Here is a 24,457-nt window from a genome sequence, read left to right on the forward strand (position 1 = left end):
ACTTCTCAGCAGCACTCATCTCTGTTGTTCTGCTTCTTGGAATATTCTCCTTGCTTGGCTTCTGAGGCACCACTCCCTCCTAGAATCCCTCCCATCTCACAGTTCCCTACTTTTTGTTTTCTTTCCCTACTTCTCCAAATCTGTTGACCCTCAAATTATTAGGGTTATTGAGGACTTGGTCCTCTGTTCTCCTTTGTCTACCCCTGAGCTCTAGGTGATCTCAGTGCCAGAGAATTTAGATATTTAATGCTGACGACCAAGTTTCTCTCTCTAGTCCAGACATCTGCTCTGAGCTCCAGACTCCCAAATCTGTTAAGCAACTCCCCTTCCATCTTTCCCTTTGCCTTCCTGGTGCTGCTGCTGGTGGTAGTGGACAGAGGGCCTGACTAGTCACTGACAGACTTTCAGTTAATTGCCCTGGTCTTGGGCCTCCATCCTGCCTGACTCCCTGGCTGAGCACCTGCTCAACCAATCACACTCCTCTGAGACTCAGTCCCCTTTCTGCCTCTTCCTGCTTGTGATGACTCCACTTTCCTTCATTAGATACCATTCTGCCAATAACTTTCTGGCATCTGTTGAACTTTCTCGTCCGCTGATGGTTTCCTCTGAGTTCTTTTCATGGTTGTGGATTTATATAAAAAATTCCTTTACTATAATATTCCTGGGATATCCAGAGTCAGAAGACAAATACGAGTGTGCTAAGTTCCCATCTTGAGTCAAGATACTGGGCTTTTGTGAATAGGATCTTTTTCTTACTTGTAATAGTTCTTTAGGTGGTTCTCTTGGATGACCCAGGTATACAGTGATAGAACACATTCCATAATGTTAAGTAATGGCTCAGCAGAGATCATTGCCTTCTTGACCTTAATGGGAATTAAAAAAAAAAAAAAATTCTGGGGGCGCCTGGGTGGCACAGCGGTTAAGCGTCTGCCTTCGGCTCAGGGCGTGATCCTGGCGTTATGGGATCGAGCCCCACATCAGGCTCCTCTGCTATGAGCCTGCTTCTTCCTCTCCCACTCCTCCTGCTTGTGTTCCCTCTCTCGCTGGCTGTCTCTATCTCTGTCGAATAAATAAATAAAATCTTAAAAAAAAAAAAATCTGTCCCTTTGAATATGATCTTCACTGTTGGGTCAGTCAGATTTATTATTCTTTTGGAGGTGATAGGATTATTTTTTTGGATACTTTTAGACATCTTTCCTTATTCTTGAAATTCAAGGATTTCTATAGGGTATCTCAGCATGGATTTTTCTTTTTAGTTATTTTGGGCAGGATAGAAAAGGGTTTGTGAACCTGTGCTTATGACAACTTCTTTTCCAGAATCTCTCTCTTAAGTACCACTCTGGGACCTGTTTTTCATGTTGAGTGTGAGCAGCCTAGGGTACTTGGGTTTGGTTGGATCTTACCCTTTTTCTCGACATCTTCCAAAACAACTTCAGCTTTTAGCAACACTCTAAACACTCTGGATCTTTTACCATCTCTGAGATCGTGCAGTTGAGGCTCCAGCCTTCAGTCTCCCTCAAAACCCCTGCTGGGTTCATGGTCACATCCTGCTCTCCAGGTCCCCACCACAAGCACTCACCTGCAGCACGGCCTCTGTCCTTTCTTTGCTTATGCTGAGTCTTAACTCCGTGCTTTGTGAAGGTGGCTGTCTCGTGAACACAACAGACGTTGCCGGGCTCTGAGTGATTGTAAACCTGCCTAAATGATATCATCTCTTAAGGTTATCAGTTGCCTTTGTTAGTGTCCCCCCACTTGAGGAAAGAGGGTGCTCTACAACCAAGTAGGGATTTATTGTGACCTACAGGTCTGTTTTCTTTGTCCCCTAAAACTGAAGACCTCATTTCCTTGGATTCTCATTCCTATTAATGGACAAAGAGCTGGTTTGCTGGAGCCAAGCATACTTGCTCTTCACTAATTTTTTTCAAAATGAATCCTGCAGAACTCTATGTCCACAAGATCATAGTAAATGTGAAAAAGAAAGAATCCCAAGGTCAAATATATTCACAATATCACCTTCCTCTGGGAGAGCCATAGACTCTCTGTGTGTGTAGGGGGTGATGGGGGAGAACTGTTTTACTTTAATTGGCAATGTCGTTCTTTCCTTTTTAAATAAAAAAAAATTTTTTTAGAGAGGGAGAGTGCAAGTTGGGGGGGGGGGCAGAAGGAAAGGAAGAATCTTAAGCAGTCTCCACACCCAGCGTGGAGCTTGACACCGGACTTGATCTCACCACCCTGAGCTCATGACCTGAGCCAAAATCAAGTCAGATGCTTAACTGACTGAGCCACGCAGGTGCCCCTCTTTCCTTTTTTTTTTTTTAGAAAAAGAATCTTTGGAGCTAGTGTTCCAGAGAACATCATGTGTGAAACACTCTTTTGTAATAACATGTTATAGTTTAGTGACAATCTCATTTTCTGTCATCCCTCGGAATTTCAGGGCTTTTTTTTTTTTTTTTTTTTAGTTTATTTATTTATTTATTTATTTGAGAGACAGGGAGGGAGAGAAGAAGCAGACTCCCTGCTGAGCAGGGAGCCCGATCCCAGGACCCCAAGATCATGAGCCAAGCAAAAGACAGACGCTTAACCGACTGAGCCACCCAGACACCCCAGAATTTCAGGTCTTTTACATGAAACATGAACCCTCTGAAAGTCAGGATTTCTTTGAATGGGGTGCAATTGTTTCCCTGAAGTACATTCTGTGCTCATACAACCTTCACCTTACGTAACAAACGGGGCAGTTTCCTGGACTTCTACTTGTATTATGTTTACTTTTAACATCTGCTTGAAAATTCTCTATGCTAAACTGCTGTTGCCAGTAGTGCTGCATGACAGAGCTGTTTGGTTTTGTTCCTTTTTTTCCCAAGACTTTATTCTTAAGTAATTTCTACACCCAACGTGGGGCTCGAACTCACAATCCACGAGATCAAGAGTCACACACTCCACCAACCGAGCCGGCCAGGCGCCCCTTGGCTTTGTTATTTTGTCTTTACTCAGATTTAGGCACCGCTTAGACAGTGACTCCTGGGAATCTCATTCACTGTCTTGACTTTGAACAGCACCTCTGTTTTGCAGCTCCCAAACCCATACCTCCTGTCTCAGTCCACCTCGTATCTATAGTCTAGCCCCATACATCTTAGCACCCCTGCTTTTATGCTTCTTCAGCTCAGATGAGCCAAACTTTGCTAAATTATCAGCTTTTTCTTAGGGGGAACTATGCACAACCACCGTGGAGGCAGCCATGAGACCCCAGCATTCACATAGACAGACCGGGATTCAGAGAACTCGTTTTATTGCTATCAGTTTCAAAAATAAAAGAATCAAAACCAAATCCAACATCCCATCAGGCCTGCAACAAAATTCAACGGATTTAAACCTTCGGTTTAGGATCATACTGTGAAAAAAGAGTCAAGTGGACGTTTAAGAGCCACCCCATCTCCTCAGCTTTAAGAACAGTACTGGAGGGGCTGGCTTAGTTCAAGCTGGGATTTCAGAGCTACCTTAGCATTTGCGGGGAAACTACCACGTAAGATGGTGAGAAGAACAGATATCTTTCATCAACAGATAGTAAATATCACAGGTGGTGCGTTAAACGAGAAAATCCCGTGTGGTTTCCCAAATTCCTAACTCACCTTTCGTTCTTGATCAAAAAAGGGCCCCGCTCCTAAAATCGGTCTCCCGGTGGGTTTGGCTACAGCTGCTGTGGACTCCCAGGCAACATCAACTCTGCGGAACGCTCTGGATGCCCTCCGCGGCCTCAACTCCAGTCAGCCTCGATCATCGCGAACAGCTGGCCGAGCCTCTTCTTAACGTCGGGCTCGCTGGGAGCACGGCAGGATTTCGCGTGCACCCTGAGGTGCTCGGCCAGTTTAGACTTATAAATGAAGCCCTTACCGCAGTCGCCACAGGCAAAGGGCCTCTCGGGCCTGTGGATGCGCTGGTGCCGAAGCATGTGTCCCTTTTCCCGGAAGTTCTTACCACACTCGGGACAGCGGAAAGGTCTCTCCCCGGTGTGCAGGCCCTGGTGGCTGAGCAGCTGCGCCTTCAGGCGGAAACTCTTGTCACACTTGGGACACTGGAAAGGCTTCTCCCCTGTGTGGGTCCTGACGTGTTCGACGAGCTTGGACTGCTTGGCAAAGCCCTTGCCGCACTCGCAGGAGAAGGGCATCTCCCCGCCGTGCAGCAGCAGGTGCGCCTTCATGTCGGCCTTCACGCGGTAGCTCTTGCCGCACTCGGGGCACTGGAAGGGCCTCTCCCCCGTGTGCAGGCGCTGGTGACTCAGCAGCTGGCCCTTCAGGCGGAAACTCCGGTCGCAGGTGGGGCACTGGAAGGGCCGCTCCCCGCTGTGCACGCGGAAGTGCTCGGTGAGCTTGGACTGCCTGGTGAAGCCCTTGCCACACTCCCCACACGAGAAGGGCCGCTCCTTGCTGTGCGTGCGCTGGTGCGCCTTCAGGATGCCCTTCAGGCGGAAGCTCTTGTCACACTCGGGGCACCGGAAGGGCCTCTCCCCGCTGTGCACTCGCAGGTGCTCCCGGAGCTTGCACTGGTGGGTGAAGCCTCGGCCACACTCGCTGCAGGAGAAGGGCCTCTCGCCGCTGTGGCGGAGTCGATGTGCCCGCAGCATGCTCTTCAGGCGGAAGCTCAGCGCGCACTCGGGGCACTGGAAGGGCTTCTCGTCGGTGTGCAGACGCTGGTGCCGCAGCAGCTGGCCCCTCTGGCGGAAGCTCCTGCCGCACTCGGGGCACCAGAAGGGCTTCTCGCCGCTGTGCACTCGGCTGTGCTCGGTGAGTTTACACTGCTTGGCGAAGGCCTTGCCGCATTTCCGGCAGCAGAACGGGCGCTCGGCGCGGTGCGGACGCTGGTGCACCTTCCGCCGGCCGCTCAGGCGGAAGCTGTCGTCGCACTGCGGACACCGGAAGGGCTTCTCCCCCGCGTCGGCCGTGCTGTGGCCGGCGAGCTCGGAGCCTGCGCTGAAGCGCTTCCCACACTCGGCGCAAGAGAACGGGCTCTCCCCGCGGGGGTAGCGCGGGACAGCCTCCCCGGTCCCCCTCCGGGGGCGGTGCTCCTCGCGGGCCGGCCGGGGGCTCGGCGTCCCCGCCGAGGGCGCAGCGGCCGCCTCAGCCCTCCCCGCGCAGGCCCCATCGCCTTCTCTCCGGGAGGCCAGCCGCTCCCCGCCCGGCTGGTCCTGGGGAGCCTGCGTGTTGCTCTTTGACGGAAAGCTCCTGTCACACTGGGGGCAGCAGGGAGGCCTCTCCCCCTTGTGCCGGAGCCGGTGGCCGAGAAGGGTCTGCCTGTGCGGGGAGCACGTCTTACATTCAGGGCACTGCGGCGGGCTCTTCCCCGCGTGGGCAGCCACATGTCGCAGCAAATACCGCTTCAGGTGGAAGCTCCTCCCACAGTCATGGCAGCCGAAGCGCCTCGCACCCTGAGGGATGCTCCGCTGTTGCTGTGCCTCAGCCTGTTTGCTGAATTTCTCCCAGGACCGCCATGGCTGGTCCTTCAAGTGGCTCCTCTGGTGCTTCTCTAAGTGATCCTTCTTCCAAAAGCTTTCCCCGCAGACAGCGCAGGGGTGCGGGGTGCCCTGCCAGGAGGAGGCCTCCTGCGAGCCTGGGAGACCCAGCGTTCCGGGACTCGGGATTCCTTCTCTCTGGGGAGGCTCCCTGGAGCTGTGCACTCCTGCAAGTGGAGCTTGTGCGTCACGTCTGTGTGGGCTCATCAAGGCGATGCTTCGGTCAGGCCCGAAGGAACCATCTTCCCCTTCTCGCGAGGGCTCAGAGGAGCACTGGCCCTCTCGGGGACCTACCTGGAAATGGCATTCAGCGTCTCCTGATTTCACAGCTTGCTGGCTTCCTGAAATGGAAAACAAAAATTCAGTCCGTATTCCTGTCTGTGAAAGGTCTATGTCACCAGGAGAGGGAGCGGTCACGGTGACCTGTGGTGGCCTGGGAACTCAGCTCCCACGGAGCTCCACAAGCAGGGACATTTCACTGTGGTTCTATTTCATGGCAGAGAGTTTGATGAGAGTCTGCTGAAACTACACTGAAAAAACATATCTTAAAAGAGGAAAATAGGGGCGCCTGGGTGGCACAGCGGTTAAGCGTCTGCCTTCGGCTCAGGGCCTGATCCCAGCGTTCTGGGTTCGAGCCCCACATCAGGCTCCTCTGCTATGAGCCTGCTTCTTCCTCTCCCACTCCCCCTGCTCGTGTTCCCTCTCTCGCTGGCTGTCTCTATCTCTGTTAAATAAATAAATAAAATCTTTAAAAAAAAAAAAAAAGAGGAAAATAGAGGGGCGCCTGGCTGGCTCAGTCGAAAGAGTGAAAGAGCGTGTGACTCTTGATCTCAGGGTCGTGAGTTCAACCCCCACGTTGGGTATAGGAATTACTTAAATAAATTAAACTTAAAAAAAAAAAGAGGAAAATATAGGTCTCAAACATAGGGCCTAAGCTTTGTAATCAGACTGGGTTCAAACCCATCTCTCCACTGTGTAGCCTTTGTCAAGCTAATCTCTCTTGGCTTCAGTTCCTCCTTCTGTAGATACAGGGAAGCAACAGGATATATGACTGTCATGATCTTTGGGTGAGTTCCTGCATGTAGGGTGCTGAGCACCTGCCTGGCATACTGCATGCACCTGTAAGTGTTCACCACCATCATGACTATAGGATCATCACACTTTGCCATTTTGATGTGCAGAAATTCCTGGAATCAACAAGTGATGAAGACACTGTCACTAACAGATCTTAAAACACTCCTAACCACTCTACGGCACTGTGTTTCTCTAGAATATATCAGATGTCCAGCCTCAGCCCAGCCAAACAGGAAGACGAGATCAGAGTCAAACTGAGTGTGATGTCAGGCCCCTAATTAGGACAGGGCCCTAATTTCTTAATACTCACCCCAAAACTGATGTCCCTCGATAACTGGACCAAATTGCAGATCAGCAGAAGAGCAAATAATGTTTCCTGACTTCTGTGATTCTCCCCAGTTCTTGAAGAACTCTCTCCCCTGTTCAATCCAGGATATTAGTTCTGGCTTGGGAAGTCCATCATCTGTGCAAAGAAGTCAGACAGGGTAGTTTGGTTTCTTTGAGCACTAAATTTAAAGCACACTGTGTTGCTTTAAAGTTTTCAAAATGTACTCCTGGGAAAATGTATGAGACAAGATGTCAAAAAATAGATTACAAGTTTACAAAAGGAGGAGCAAAACTACCCACACATCTTAACAGTACTTCCTAATCTATCTGGACCTGTTAAATCAGTTTACTGTTTAAATCCTGTCTTGGTCCCCATATATCTAGCAGTATGTATTTTGTTGTGGGTTTCACAAAGCTCACTAGTAGCATGCTTTGAGAATGGTGGAACAGCCCTGCAGACAACTGGAGATACCACGGGAAGAGGGGCATATGCAGAAATAAGAACTGGAATGCCTGTCCAAGGAAATTTCAAAGTTGGTAGCTCCAGGTAAAACACTCTCAGAAGTCCACTGGTGATGGTGCTAATCACAGCCCAAAACACGGTGGAGTTCTGCTTGAATAAAAAAGGTTGCAAGCAATGAAATAAGCAAATGAAAACAGTTACAAGATTCTCTAATATATGACCCCAACCCTCTATAAGAAATGTTTATGTAATTTCATGTAAAACTTTCTTTCAATAATATCTCTTTTACAGAACCTAAAGTATGCTTCATAGATTGCTAAAGGGAGATCAGTGTAAGGTTCAGATCAGAGGAATAGGGTAAACCAGGTAATGCCTCAGGGATAAAATGTCAGAGTGGTGTAGTATGTGTGGAGACTGGTCACTCTGTTTTAGATCCCTCCTTGCCCTCTGAAATCTGACTTCAATCCCAAAAGAATTCTATGGCTGCTCTCATTAGAAAAGGAATCACTATCTTTTATTTAAATTCATACACCTGGGGCGCCTGGGTGGCGCAGTCGTTAAGCTTCTGCCTTTGGCTCAGGGCGTGATCCCAGCGTTCTGGAATCGAGCCCCACATCAGGCTCCTCCACTAGGAGCCTGCTTCTTCCTCTCCCACTCTCCCTGCTTGTGTTCCCTCTCTCACTGGCTGTCTCTCTCTCTCTGTCAAATAAATAAATAAAATCTTTAAAAAAATAAATAAAAATAAAAAAATAAATTCATACACCTATTCTCAATCTTCACCTGTTGAAATCCCAGCATCTTTTAAAATAAAAGTATTTTTCCAAAAATAAAACCAAGAAAACAATTCAATTTACAATAACACCAAAAAGAATAACACACTTAGGAATAAATTTAATAAAAGAAATGCAAGACTTACACAATAAAAACTACAAAATATTGTTGAAAGAGATTTTAAAAGTCATAAATAAATGGAGAGATATCTCATGTTCATGAACAGGAAGTCTTAATATTGTTAAGATGACATATTCCCGAGGGGAGAAGAGTGGGGGGATGGGGTAACTGGCTGATGGACATTAAGGAGGGCACATGATGTAATGAGCAGTGGGTGTTATGTAAGACTAATAAATCACTGACCCCTACCTCTGAAACCAATAACATATTATATGTTAATTAATTGAATTTAAATTTTAAAAAATGAGTAAAAAGATTTAAAAAAAGAAGAAGAAATCCTTGCTGCTTTTCTTTCCTTTTTTTTTTTTTTAACGATTTTTAATTATATTATGTTAGTCACCATACAGTACATCCCCGGTTCCTTGCTGCTTTTCTGATACAAGCATTTAAACCTATACACTTCCCTCTAAGTGCTGCTTTGGTGCACCTCACAAATTTTGCTGCTTTATATTTTCATTATCATCCAACTTTAAATATTTTCTAATTTCTCTTGTAATTTCTTCTTTGGTTTATAATCTACTTAGAATTACCTTGTTTGAAAACAAATGAGTAAACAAACACAAAGCAAAATCAGATGTATAAATAAAACAAACTGATGGTTGCAAGAGTGGAGGGATAAGGGGACAGGCAAAATGAGTGACAGGGAGTGGGAGATACAGGCCTCAATTATGGCGTGAATGAGTCACAGCAATGAAATGCACAGCACAGGGAATATAGTCAATGATACTGTAATAGTGTTCTGTGGTGACAGATGGTAGCTACACTTGTGAGCATAGCATAGCATATAGGGATGGTGAATCACTATGATGTACACCTGAAGCTAATGTAATATTGTGTGTCAACTACAATTTGAAAAAAAAATTAAAGAGTATATAGCTATAATTAAACAATGTGAATGTAAAAAACAAAAGTAAAATAATTTTTTTTAAAAAGACAACAATAGTCGCCAAATCCACTATGGTTTTTTATTTTTTTGGCAGAAATTGACAAACTGATCCTAAAAGTAATGGTAATCAAAACAGTGTGGTATTGGCATGAAGATAAACACATAGATCAATGAAACAATGGAGAATCCAGAAATAAACTTCTACATTTACGGTCAATTGATTTTCTAAAAGGGTGCCAAGAGAATTCAATTGGGGAAAGAATATCTTTTTCAACAAATGGTGTTGGGACAACTGGATATCCATATGCAAAAGAAGCTGGATCCGTACCCCACACTATATAAAAAAATTAACTCAAAATGGATCAAAGACCTAAATGTAAGCTCTGAAACTATAAACCTCTTAGAAGAAAACACAGGAGTGAATCTCTGTGACTTTGGATTAGGCAATGGTTTCTTATACATGACACCAAAAGCTCAAGCAACACAAAAAAAATTGGACTTCATAAAAATTAAAAACTTTTGTGCCTCAAAGGATGCCATCAACAAAGTGAATAAACAACCCACAGAATGGGAGAAAATATCTGAGTCATGTATCTGATAAGGGTCCAGTATCCAGAACAAATAGAGAACGCCTAAAACTCGTGCTCGCTTCGGCAGCACATATACTAAAATTGGAGAACGCTTAAAACTCAACAACAAAAAGACAAATATGTCAATTTAAAAATGGGAAAAGCATTTGAATAGACATTTCTTCTACAAAGATATACAAAAGAAAAGATGCTCACCATAATTAGCTGTTAAGGAAATTAAAATCAAAACTACAATGATAGGCCATTTCGCATCCATTTGATCTTGACGTTTGGAACATTCTTTTTGGGTGGAACAGGATTAACGATTTAGTATTTATTTCTCTACAGATTCAATTACTTTAATTCAATTACTTTAATTGGTCCTTCAGTAACAATAATAATATGTAACATCTTGGATTATGTGTTTTAGAAACAACACCGTATACATAAAGCCTAGAAAACTTATATTTGGTAATGGAAAAGAACATAAAGTATTAGAAACCTTGCAATATAAAGGAAGGGGTATGGTTGTCGGGAGCTAGCCAGAGAGGTGGCAGGAAGTACAGAACTAATTGCCTTATCTTCATACACTGAAGGAATCAAGACATATAAAGCTGATGAAACTTGATCTAGAAATTTAAATTATATAGGTAGCCAATAGAGGCATAAACCCCCCCAAATTTGGGGAAAATGGAAAAAAGGAGATAAAAGATAATTTAAGTGAGTTAATGCCTAATTTTTCATAGTAATGACTTAATGCTGCCTCAACTTGATAAATCAAGTAATAGAGATGGAAGCATGATAGTTAGATTGGAGGAAAGTACAGTAAGAACTAAAACAGAAAAGGTTAACAGTGGTTACCTTGGGGAATTATCTGAGTGCAGAAGTGAGGATGAAGCAAAGACTTTATCGTTCACTTGATAAATACAAAATATGTATGTATAAAGACCAAGTAAGCAAAAAGACTAAAAAGAACACCCATTACCATAACCATGAAGAGACTGCTGCTGTTAACTATCTCGGTATAGACTGACAAAATCTCACTGCAGGGAAATATTTTAGCTTTTCTGAGTTATACAGACCCCACGGTAAAAACTGACAGGTAGGGACATCCTAGGGTAAAGATATAGACGTTATGGACACAAGCTAGGAGTGCTCCCATATGGAAATCGTGGCAATCCGTGAGTGTGTAGTGACTAAAAGCCCTGACTTAGTCACCTCTGACCACCATACATCAAAGTCTTAAACATTCTCACGTAACAGTGTCTACCCTTGAGTAAGGATTAGCAATGCTTACAGAAGTATTAACAAGTAGGACACTGGGGTAAAAAATACCTTTCTGAGTTAATTTCTGAGAAATCTGACCTAACAGAAGCATCAAGTGACTGAGACCTCTTCCAGACCCAGTTCCATGACTTACCCACAAAATCGAGCACTTCTTACCTAGAGAAACAAGAATCTCGTAATTGGTTCTCATCACATGCTTGTAAAGCTCCTTCTGCCATGCCTCTAGATTCTGCCATTCTTGCTCAGAGAAATAAATGGCCACATCCTCAAAAGTCAGAGGTAACTGAAATTACAGACATAATACATACACAGGCATTAGTGCTTCAAAAGGACTTTAGCTCCTTCTCATGAATTTTTTTCTTTTTTTTTTAAAGTGAACTCGATCCCCAAGGCGGGGCTCAAACTTAAAACCCTGAGATCCAGAGTCACATGCTCTACCCACTGGGCCAGCCAGGTGCCCTTCCCTGTCATCCATTTAAAAAAGATTTGTAGTGGACACTGTTTTTGTCTATTTGGCAGCTTCCTCCTTGGGAACTGCTCCTTCCCCTACTCCAGTCATGTGGTTCTGCTGTTACCCACTACACTGACCACAGTTCTTTGTGCTTGTTCAAACTATATGCATATGGATAGTAAAGATTTTTTTTTCTTTTAAAACAACAGTGGGAATAAATCGCTGGGTAACTTCATTCACTTTAATGTATTACAGATATCTTTCCAGGTCAATGTGTAGAGTCAAAACCAGGTTTTTGTAAATTGCAGTATATTTCATGCCATGGGTACATATTCCCCACTGATGGGACATACATTGTTTCCATTTCCTTTATAAATTACAAACAATGCTCTAATATGCTTCCTGATATATTGTGCTTTTACCTCTGTAAGATAAAGCCTAAAAAGGAAAACTACTAAATCAAAAGGCAGAAACATGTTTGGTTTAATAAATATCATTCGATTGCCTTCCAAAAAGAACTCAGCATTTTCGCCCTTGCTAGTAAGATGAGACTTATTTCTGTACACCTTTGCCACCAAAGGTTCTTCTTAAACTTTTTTTTTTTTGCCAACATAATGGGTAAAAAATTATATTTCATTGTTTTAATTTGCATTAATTTCAACATTCTAGTGGGCTCCTATAATTTGAATGGACTTCCTTATATTAGGGTTAATAATCCTTTGATTGACTAGCTAAAGCTTTTTTAAAAAAAATATTTATTTCAGGAGAGAGCGTGAAGTATGAGCAGGGGGAGGGGCAGAGGGGGAAGCAGGCTTCCCGCTGAGCAGAGCCCGATGTGGGATGTGGGATGTTGGGCTCCATTCCAGGACTCAGGGATCATGGCCTGAGCCGAAGGCAGATGCTTAACTGACTGAGCCACCCAGGCACCCCAGAAAACGTTTTCTCCCAGTTATTTGTATTTTGACTTTATCTTCTGCCAAATATCCTTTTATTTAGTTTTAATCTGTAAGTCTCTTCCATAGTTTCCAGCTTTCTAAGTGGTCCCCACATCAACAAGTTGTACAAATATTCTACTATTTTTTTGCATTTAGATTTGCATTTAATTCTATTGATGAGATTGGCATCTATTATATACATATGGAGAGCCAATCACACACTATTAAATACACCATTCTTTCTCCTTAGATTGAAATGCCAACCTTTGCATATATTAGATTTTCATAAATATGTGAGTCTGTTAATCTGTTATAATTTCCCTATGGATCTGATTACAGTACCTATGCAATATTATAATATTGGGAGGGCAAGTCTTATCCCCTCCTCCCACTCTTTTCCAAGTTACTCCTGTGAATTCCTGGATATTTATTCTTTCTTATAAACTCCAAAATTGTTTTGTCCAACAACAAAAAAAGTGCATTGGAATTCAGTCTGAATTGCATTGAACGTATACATATATTTGGGAAAGATTTTGATCTCATTTAGGAACACATCTTATCACTCCATTTATTTGGTTTTGCTTGCTACCCTAAATAAACTTATTTTCTTCTTAAATGTTCTGAGTCTTTTTTATTAACTTTATTTTTGGTATTCTGTGGTTTTTCCAACAATTGTAAATGGGATCACCCCTGCCATTTCAAATTACTACTAGTTTAAAAAAAAAAAAAAAAGCCACTGATTTTTGTAAACTTATTTTGTGTCCGGTTAATGTACCATATCTGTCTATCAATCTTATTAAGTTTTTAGTGGGATACAATTAAATTTTCAAATAAAGATAATTACTCCATCTTCCACGATTTTTTTTAAAGATTTTATTTATTCATTTGAGAGAGAATGAGTGGGGGAGAGGCAGGCAGAGGGAGAGGGGTAAGCAGAGGATCCAGTTGGATCCCAGGACTTAGGATGATGACCTGAGCTGAAGGCAAACACTTAACCAACTGAGCCACCCCAGGCGCCCCTCACACTGCTTTTTGCTTATATTGTTATACTTTTCAGAAGAACGTCTTTTGTGGCTTTGGGGTTTAGTATCTTGATTTGGAAGACTTCCTAACATTATAAAATATTTTCCTAAATTCTTCATAACATTGTTATAACTTTTATTAGAATTAGACCTTTTTTGCGGCACCTGGGTGGCTCAGTCGGTTAAGCAGATCTGCTTTCAGGGGCGCCTGGGTGGCTCAGTTGTTAAGCGTCTACCTTTGGCTCAGGGCATGATCCTGGCGTTCTGGGATCGAGCCCCACATCGGGCTCCTCCGCTGGAAGCCTGCTTCTTCCTCTCCCACTCCCCCTGCTCGTGTTCCCTCTCTTTGCTGGCTGTCTCTCTGTCAAATAAATAAATAAAATCTTAAAAAAAAAAAAAAAAGAAAAGAAAAGAAAGCCTCTGCTTTCAGCTCAGGTCATGATCCCAGGGTCCTGGGATTGAGCCCTGCATTGGGCTCCCTGCTCAGCGGGGAGCCTGCTTCTCCCTCTCTCTCTGCCGCTCCCCCTGCTTGTGCTCATTCTCTGTCAAATGAATAAAATAAAATCTTAAAAAAAAAAAAAAAGAATTAGACCTTTTTTCATCTGGAACTTATTTCTGCATATCATAACCAGAAGGAATATAATTCTTTTTGTAAGTGGATATTCACTTGTCACAAAATTTATTGAAGTCTATTCTTTTATCATTGATTTGGGATTGTTTTTCATTAACTTGGTTTCCATTTATACTTGGGTATATTTTTATTTCACTGGTGAATGTTGTCCATTTTTGCTACAATACTGCACTGCTTAATTCTCATAGTTTTATCAGATATTTTGCTATTTAGGAGGACATGGTCATCCACCACCACCTCCATCATTTTCCACAGGAAATTGTCTTGACTTTTCCTGTTTTCTCTTCTACATACAGAGGAAAGAAACTTTGTCAAATTTATACAAATCCTATTTGGATTCTGATAGGAATGTGCTTAACGTATTAATTTTGAGAGAACTGGATCTCTAAAACACGGGATCTTTCCATCCAGAAACATCTCTCATTTATCTAGACATTTTTATGTGCTTTAGTAAAATTTAGTGTTCTTCATATAGACCTTATATAATTCTTGATAGATTCATTCCTAAGGACTGTAAAGTCCATTTGCTACGTTTGAGGGGTTCGTCCCACTAAATTTTCTAATTATGAAAGCTTGGGAAGCTAATTTTTATGTTTATTTTGGAAACGAATTCCCTTGTTGGCTAACACTTTCAGTTGATTGCCTTGGAGTGTCTACATAGAGAATGAGATCTGCAAATTAACATTTCTTTTAATGATTTAGGCCTATCATTTCTTTCTTTTTTTTTTTTTAATTTTATGTATTTGAGAGAGAGAGCACAAGCAGGGGGAGTGGCAGAGGGAGAAGGAGAAGCAGGCTCCCCGCTGAGCAGGGATCCCAATGTGGGGCTCCATCCCAGGACTCTGAGATCATAACCTGAGCAGAAGGCAGACCCTTCACCAACTGAGCCACCTAGGCGCCCCTAGATTTATGTTTTTAAATAGTTCCTTTACATTTAAATCAGAAATTCATTATTTTAAGTTTAATGAAATAGTCATTTCTGCTATGTTTTTGCTACGTTTGTTCTAACGTGATTGATAATGTAGGGAATATTTGTCACAAAATTTTACACTTGCTCATACGCAATTTTGTCTATGAGAAACTCTAGGTCAATTCTACCCCCCAGAGGACATTTGGCAATGTCTAGAGACATTTTTGGCATGACTGGGTGGGGACTGCTACTTGTATCTAGTGGGTAGAGGCCAAGGATTAACATCCTACAATGGACAAGAGAGCCCCTCACAACACAAAATTATCCAATACAGAATGTCAGTAGTGGCAAGGGTGAGAACAGGGAGCCTGCTTCTCCCTCTGCCCGCCACTCCCCCTGCTTGTTAGCTCTCTCCCTGACAAGTAAATACATAAAATATTTTTTTAAAAAACCCAAAAAACTATAGGACACAAGCTGAGGGTTGCTGGAGGGTAGGCCAGTGAGGGGATGGGGTAACAGGCTGATGGGCATTAAGGAGGGCACTTGATGTAATAATCAGCACTGGGTATTATACATAAGTGATGAATCACTAAGTTCTACCCCTGAAACTAATACAGTATATGTTAGCTTAAGTGAATTAAAACGAACACAAAAACATGTCAGTGACAAACTTTTAAAGTGTTACGCACTAACACCCTTTCTCCCATAAGCTGTGGGTTTTATTGCATGATTTTGCATTGCACTGTGATTTTTAGAAATGCATGTGGTGTATTATAGCAGAAATGAATGCATGTTTTTGCTTAGAATATACTCATTTTCCTGATTAAAGTCCTTACTTTTAAAATGTTTTCAAGAAATGCTCAAAAAGCCTTCATTCGTTATTAATTTTCAGAAGTTTAAGACTCAGAGAATTACAGAACATTGTAACAAGTACCCTAGTATTTACGACTGATTTAACAAATTTAACATCTTTCTTCAGATTTCCTTTTAATGAAATGGAATATGACAGATGAAACTCAAGCCTTCTAGTCCCTCTTCAATACTGTTCTTATACTCAGTCCTACTGTTTCTTCCAAGAAGCAAACATGATCCATGCAGTAACTTTCCAGTTTTTAATTCTTACATACACATAAGTAACTATAGTTATTGCTTTGTCTTTTATGGACAAATCCTTTATTATACTGTACTGCAGCTTGTATTTTTCATTCAACATTTTGAGATCTGTCCATGTTGATATATACAGAACTGATTGAATTTTGTGTCATGTTCCATTGTCTGAATATGTCACAATTTTTTTTTTTTTAAGATTTTATTTATTTGACAGAGAGAGAGACAGCCAGCGAGAGAGGGAACACAAGCAGGGGGAGTGGGAGAGGAAGAAGCAGGCTCATAGCGGAGGAGCCTGATGTGGGGCTCGATCCCATAACGCCGGGATCACGCCCTGAGCCGAAGGCAGACGCTTAACCGCTGTGCCACCCAGGCACCCCTCATGTTTAGATTTTAAATTTATCTGGAACATAATTTTTTTTATGGTATACAGTGGTGATCTACCATTATGTGATTTTCCAACTGGAAAAGGCAATTGTTCCAATGCTACTTTTGAAGGTCTCTGTATTACTTTCCTAAAGCTGCTGTAACAAAGTACCCCAACTGGGTGGTCTAAAACAATAAAAATTTATTTTCTTATAGTTCTAGTGGCTAGAAGTCTTGATATCAGGTGTCAGCAGTGTCATGCTATCTCTGAAGCTTCTAGGGGAGAATCCATTCCATGCCTTTCCCTTAGCTTCCATAGTGGCTGGTGATCGCTGGCATTTCTTGACTTTAAGCTGCGTAACTCCAATCTCTGTCTCCACTGTAACAAGGTGTTCTCACTTTTTGTGTCTGGGTCTCTGTCTCTTCTTATAAAGATATCAGTCATGTTGGATTAAGAACCTACCCTACTCTGGTATGATCTCATCTTAACCAATTAAATCTGTAACAACCTTACTTCTAAATAAGGTCACAATGAAGTTCCAGGAAGGACATGAATTTTGGGTAGACACTATTCAACACAGTACAGTCTGAATCTGGCTTCTTTTTCCATTTCCACTGCTCTGTGTGTCTATGCCCTTTTTTTTTTTTTAAGATTTTATTTATTTATTTGACAGAGAGAGAGCCATAAAGAGAGGGAACACAAGCAGGGGGAGTGAGAGAGGAAGAAGCAGGCTCCCAGCAGAGGAGCCTGATGTGGGGCTCGATCCGGGATCACGCCCTGAGCCGAAGGCAGACGCTTAACGACTGAGCCACACAGGCGCCCCTCTGTGTATCTATCCCTGCATGAAATAGCAGGGTAGTAATTCTATGGGCTTATAAGTTTTATTATCCACTAGGGCAATTCCCCTTTCGTTGTTCTTTTTTCAGAATCATATTTATGATCTTTATTTTCCAAATGAAATTTAGAATGTCTGTCTAAATTCTCAAAAATTTGCCATTTTAATAAAACTGCAGTAAATGTATGTATTAAGTTGGAAGAAAAGTATCATTTTTACTGTATTTAGTCTTTCATCTATAGGCCTGGTTATCTCCCATTTATTTATAATTTCCCCCATAAAGGTGTTGCATATCTTTTGAATATTTAATCCTAGAAAGTACATTTTCTTAGCGGAGGCTGTTAATGCTATTTGGAAATTAATAACCTCATGAATTCGTTTAGTAATCAGGAAAAATGGTCAAAATGAAAGTTTGTAAGATATTTTCTTTTTTTTTTTTTAAAGATTTTATTTATTCATTTGACAGAGGTAGAGATGGCCAGAGAGAGAGAGGGAACACAAGCAGGGGGAATGGGAGAGGAAGAAGCAGGCTCGATCCCAGAACACCGGGATCACGCCCTGAGCCGAAGGCAGACGCTCAACGACTGAGCCACCCAGGCGCCCCTATAAGATATTTTCAAAAACATAATGGCCATTCCCTCTAAACCTCGATGACATTATTAATAAAATATTTAATTAATTAATTAAATTAATTAATATTAATAAAATATTAAATAATCGAATAATGTGTACTCCGTTTAGGTTTTTATATCCTATTCTATCTCTTCCAACCTCCTTCCTTCCTCTCAACACAAACTGTAACACGTTAGCAGCTGAGTTATCTTATTCAAGCCGCTGCCAGACAATCGCTTCAACCCTCAAAATCTTAAGTCTTTTAAAACACTTGTTCTGTAACTGTGATGTAAAACTGGCTGAGCTCTAACAAGCACCGCTAGCACCAAACCCGTTTCTCTCCTTTCCCAGGCTGGGCCCGCTGCTGAGTCGGCCTGGTCCACGCTCGGTTTGTTCGCGAGGGCGGCCACCGACAAGCCCCAGAAGTGGCGGTCACCGGCTCCGTCCAAGGTCCAGACACACTCGGAGCCTTAAGCGACCCCCAGGCTCCGCTCCTCCCGTCCTCTGCAGCCGGACCCCGAAGACCCCGGATGGGTACCCCCCAAGCCGGAGCCCCACCCCGAGCCCCGAATCCGGGCGTCCCCGCGGGGAGCCTTTCTTACCGGAGCCGGATCGGCCATGGCCCTTCGCGCTCCTGCCCGGCCCCAGCCGCACAGACGCCGAGCTCTCGAGCTGTCCCGCAGCACCTCCCACGGCGCGCGGCCTCCCGCCCCGCCCCGCCCAGTAGGCCCAGCCCCCGCGCGGTGCACGCTGGGACTCGAACCCGTCCCCCGCCTCACAGCGCTCCCTGCGGTCGGGAGGTGCCAGCGCCGCCCGTGGGGAGCCGCCTGAGACTGGCCACGCCGGCCGCAGCGCCCCGCGTGGCGGGTTCTCTCGCTCTACCGGGGTCTCCAAACGCGGAAGATGGAGACCCAGAGCCGCTAAGAAGAGCTGGAGAGAGGGAGACGGAGAGGTCGACGGGCAGAGCGAGCTGCAAGTGGGGAGGAGACTCGCTCTTCACTGAGCCCAGGACGGAAAGGGGGTGCGGGGATTGGCTCCTCCCTGAAGCGGACCCCAGGCGAGGGTAGGCTCATCTTTGAGGCCATCCCGGGAACAGAACGAGGGAGGTGCGCCGGCCAAGGGGGTCAAGGAGCAGGTCCCCGCCGTGGGCAATGGGGAGTCTATGGTGCCGGGCACTCTGAGAGAGTGCAGACCGTCTCAGAATCCTCCCGCCAGGGACCGGGAGGCTGGGAATTCATTCTCGGAGAGTCTGGCAGACACATGGCATCGCTGACCCCATGGACTTAAATTAGGAACATGACTTACATAGATTTACAATTTATAAAATCAAGAAATTGTCTTATAACCTAAATATGAAATGGATCTTAAATTTACCGTCTTTCACTCTTAACCACCCAGCGTGGTTGAAGTGCTGAAATATATGTAATTGCCATCCCCACCTTAAAGGTTTTCTTAAAAAAAAAAAAAAATCAATTAAAAAATATATGAAATTTAACAATAAAGCAAATTTAAAAAGTAAAAATTGTTTATAATTCTGGTACTCTCATGTAAATGCTTTATTTCTTCATATAAATTTCCAGTCTCTGTCCACAGAGATATGGTTCTGAGACACATCATTTTTTCTTGTTTCACTTACCGCATCAAAATTTTTCATGTTTCTCATAATCTTATAATTATACTCTTAAATGGATGTAATTCAAGGCAATGTATTAATCTGCTAGGGTTGGCATAACAAAGTACCACAGATGGGGTAGTTTAAAGAAATTGACTTTCTTACAGTTCTGGAGGCCAGAAGTCTGAGATCAGACTTGCTTTCCTCTGAGCACTCCTTGGTTTGCAGATGAGCCCCTCTTCCAGTGTCCTCCCAAGATTGTTCCTCTGGCTGGATGTTCTGTGTCCTAATCTCTTCACACTGGCCCACCCATAACGACCTCATTTTACCTTAACTGCCTCTTTAAAAGGCCCTATGTCCAAATACAGTTCTGTTCTGATGTACTGGGCGTTAGAACTTCAACATACGAATTTTGGGAGAAGACAGTTCAGCCCACAGAAGGTAGGGCAGTATGAAATATTTAGCGGCAGTTAAAAAAAATGTGGCCATAAATAATGCTGCTTGAATATTTTCATATACATAGTCTAAAAATATAGAAAGTACAAAGTGCAGGGGCACCTGGGTGGCAGCGTCTGCCTTCGGCTCAGGGCGTGGTCCCGGCGTTATGGGATCGAGCCCCACATCAGGCTCTTCCGCTATGAGCCTGCTTCTTCCTCTCCCCCCTGCTTGTGTTCCCTCTCTCGCTGGCTGTCTCTATCTCTGTCGAATAAATAAATAAAATCTTTAAAAAAAAAGTGCAAAGGATAGACCAATACATTAAATTAGATTAAGATTTAAAACTTTTTTTACATCAAAAAACATGATGGCACAGCCAAAATTAGGTCAGACTGGGAAAAGATATTTGCAACAAGCAAAAAGCATCCAGAGAATATAAATAACTTCTAAAAATCAAAAGACTATCCAGGAAGAAAATGTGCAAAATTATGAATAGTGAATTCACAGAAAGGGGAGAAATGAATAGGCAATAAACACAAGAAAATGTTTGATCTTGTTTGTCAGGGAAATGCAGTATCTGCTTATGAAGATGTGTATATCCTATCACCCAGCAAGTCTTACCTTGGTGCTATTTTTGCACATTTACATAGGAGCCATATTTAAGAATCTCTACAGCAGCATTGTTTTGAGAGCAAAAACAGGTAAGCAGTTTAAATGTCTATCACCCAGAGGATGGGTATCTTGTGGGTTTTTTTTCCCCATACGTTGAAAACTAGCAGCAAAAACTAATGAACTATATCTAAAAACAGCATACAGGAATAGCATTAACATAATGTTGAGTGAAAAGGCATGTTGCAGATTACATACAGTATGGTACCTCTTACAGAAACTTTAGAACATATAAAATAGCACTATATATTATTTAGGAGTAATACGTATGTAGGAAAGCATACAGACATGTACAGGAATACTCAATGGGATAGTAGTTATCTCTGGGAGCGAGGATGGGGAAGGGGTGGTAAGGAAGAAAGGACCAGAACCAAGGTTACACAGGTGCGCCATCAGTACAGATGGTCCCTGATTTGTGATGGTAGCACTTACGATTTCTCGACTTTACAATGGCGTGAAAGCAATATGCATTCAGTAGAAACTATATTTTGAATTTTGATCTTTTCCTGGGCTGGTGAATGCTGGAGGATCCACTCTCGTGATGCTGGGCAGCTGCAGCTCCCAATCAGCCATGCTATCACAAAGGGCAAAACCCGACGTGCTTACAACCATTGGCACCCACACGGCCATTGTCTGTCACTTTCAATACATTACATGAGTTAGTCAACACTTTATTCTAAAATAGACTTTGTGTTTGGTGGTTTGCCCAACTGTAGGTTAATGTAAGTGCTTTGAGCACATTCGAGATAGGCTGGGTTAAGCTATGATGCTCAGTAGGTTTAGGTGTTTTAAACGGTATTTTCAACTTATGATGGGTTTACTGGGAGGTAACCCCACTGTAAGTCACAGGTCTGTACTACTAATAACTTATTACTCAGGCGCCTGGGTGGCTCAGTAGTTAAGCGTCTGCCTTCAGCTCGGCGTGATCCCAGAGTCCTGGGATCAAGCCCTGCATTGGGCTCCCTGCACTGCTGCGAGCCTGCTGCTTCCTCTCCCACTCTCCCTGCTTGTGTTCCCTCTCTTGCTGGCTGTCTCTCTCTCTGTCAAATAAATAAATAAAATCTTTAAAAAACAAAACACAAAAAAACAAAACTAATGACTTATTACTCAAGCTGAGCCAAGGGCTCACAGGTGAACATTCTTTACACCTTCTGAATATCTTTAACATTGCGAGATACATTTAAATAAATTAATCAAGTCATCACTGAGTTTTGCTATCTCGTGGGGAGGGACACAGGCTTGTAAAAAACAATGTCAAAATAATATTCAATAATACTACTAACAGAGGAAAGTATGAAGTGCTATGGGAACATCAGAGGAGGGATTAGCTAGCTATCTCCAGAAGAAGAGTTCATTGAAAACTCCCTTCGTCCTAGTTTTTTGACTATGAAACTAATTTTTTCACAAAATTTTACAATATATATGTGTACACATACACATGACTTATGTCATTCTAACTTCAGTTCACGAATATGGTAATATATAACTTCTAGCGTTTAGTTCTAAAATTGCATTGTGATTTTCTCTTTATGAGTTCCTCAGGAGTGTATTTTTAAAGTTTCCAAGCCTAGGAAGTTTTGTTTTTAGTTTAAAGTTTTCTTTCTTATTCCTCAGTTAACACTTCATGGTAGGAGAAATTTCATCACCATGAAATGGCCTTTTAAAAATATGTTGAGACTTCATTGTAACCTATTACATAGTTAATTTTTCTAAGTCCTCTGTATGTGTTTAAAACCGATGTTACTTCCTATACAGGGCTTTCTATTGGGCAAAACTAGTAAATTTTTTGCTATTCACATCAGATTATTAATGCTTATTCAGTTTATTGTCTGCTTGATACACACATTTATGAAAGGTATGCTAACTATCCAACTAAAATTATGGTATGTTTACTTTGGTCGTTTTGTTAACTTTTGTTTTGTTTTGTTTTAAAGATTTTATGTATTTGAGAGTGAGTGAAAATGAGAGAGCTCACAGGGGGAGAGCGAGAGGGAGAAGCTGACTCACCTCTGGGCAGAGAGCCCAATGCGGGGCTCGATCCCAGCACCTTGGGATCATGACCTGAGCCGGAGGCAGACACCTAACCGACTAAACCACCCAGGTGCCCCATAACGTTTGTTTTTCATATTACAAATCTACATTGTTAGTTGTTTACAGTTAATAATTCTTTTTTTCCCTTTTTTAATAAGTTCATGATTCTTAAATCTTCCTAGTGGATTTTTATGGATTTTGCCATGAATTCTAACTTGTTCTCATGTAGTTTCACTAGCCTTCATTCAGTAAATCTTTTTCCATCATTTTTTGTTATTCTTTACTGTTTGTAGTCATCTCTCTTGTAAACGTTGTATAGTAAGTATGAAGTTTTAAAATATCTGTCTTCTGACTGTACTTAATTCATTATTTTACTTTATTATTTTCATCACCCTGGAAATTATTTTCTTCTTTTCCTGCCTTCAGGTGGATTGAAACTTTTCTATATTCCTTTCTTCTTCAGCTGTTTTAGAAACTATATATTAACATATTAGTGATTGATCTTGATATTTTTAACAGCTTCATTGAGGTACAATTGACATACCATAAACTCTATATATTTAAAACTTATAATTTGGTAAGTTTTGACCTATGTATAAGTTCACGAAACCATCCTCAAAATCAAGATAATAAACATAACTGTAATCCCCCCAAATTCTCCAAGCCCTTCATGTTTTTCTCCGTATTCTTTTTAAAGATTTATTTATTTATTTGAGAGAGAGAGAGCATGAGCAGGGGGAAGAAGCAGACTCCCTGCTGAGCAGGGAGCCTGACGTGGGGCTCAATCCCAGGATCCTGAGATCATGACCTGAACCAAAGGCAGATGCTTAACTGACTGAGCCACCCAGGCGCCCCGATTTTTCTCCTTATTCTTGAAGCTAGTGCTAGTTTCACCATCATTGCTAGGTGTCGATTAATTTTTACCATCCTCCTATGTAATGGAAGTGCACTTTTCAATTGAGAATTTTGGAAACCTCTCAGACATTTTCAAGTATTGCTACTCAGCCACTTTTTTCTTACTATTTTTTTTTCCTTCTGGAACTGTTAGTTATATATTGGAAGCTCTCAATCAATTCTCTATGTATCTTCACTGCTTTCATACTTTTATTATTCATATTTATCTAATTCATTCCTAAAGCTTATTCTATTCAGGATTTTAGTTCAGTCAGTAACTTTCTCATTTCCGAGGCTCTTTTTCATATCCACTTATTTGTATATCACTTCTTCATTTATTTCCTAGTATTTTTAAATGTTAGAATTCATTTATATTTTGGTGAATGAAATGTACTGATTTTAAGATATCTTCCAGACTTCTCTATTATTTTAAATTTATATGGAGTGAATTCTGATTTTGTTTTGTTGGCCCACTTAAACTTAGATGTCTTTATGGGTTTTGGAATTACGTCTATAGGATCATTTTGAAGGGGGTGGGTAGGGTTTCTGTGTATATGTGAGAACATGTGCACATCCAACTATTCCTGTCTAGCTGTTTTGCACTTGTGTCTACCTGATTCCCTAGAACCCCCAAGTCCATAATCAAGTCCTGTGTAGTTCAGTGCTCCTTCACCCCCACCCTGCCCTGTGTTAGGGGGTATATCACAGATCCATGTTCTAAGCCACAGAACGGCTTGATCTGGATGGAGAAAATGCAAAAGCAAGATCAAATTCCTGCCATGGCAGGGGTTCAGCCTATGAGGGAAGCAGGCAGGTTACAGCTGAATGGGAAGAGTGCTATAAGAGAAAGGTATTTGGAGGATGCGCTGACATCGTGTGCATATCT

The 24,457-nt window shown here is 42.4% G+C and overlaps 1 protein-coding gene across 1 annotated transcript; it reads right to left on the bottom strand.

Moving 5' to 3' along the window:
• Positions 1–898: 898 nt before the first annotated feature.
• On the bottom strand, positions 899–18,632 carry ZNF786 (zinc finger protein 786). Its single transcript, XM_026479116.4, has 4 exons — positions 18,533–18,632; positions 11,217–11,343; positions 6,888–7,040; positions 899–5,844 (listed from the first exon to the last, which is right to left on the bottom strand). Exons 1-4 carry the CDS (start codon positions 18,548–18,550, stop codon positions 3,752–3,754), a joined length of 2,391 nt encoding a protein of 796 aa, XP_026334901.2. The 5' UTR covers positions 18,551–18,632; the 3' UTR covers positions 899–3,751.
• Between the last annotated feature and the right edge of the window lie 5,825 nt (positions 18,633–24,457).

This window comes from Ursus arctos, unplaced genomic scaffold (assembly GCF_023065955.2).
Source record: "Ursus arctos isolate Adak ecotype North America unplaced genomic scaffold, UrsArc2.0 scaffold_3, whole genome shotgun sequence".
NCBI classification, from domain to species: domain Eukaryota; kingdom Metazoa; phylum Chordata; class Mammalia; order Carnivora; family Ursidae; genus Ursus; species Ursus arctos.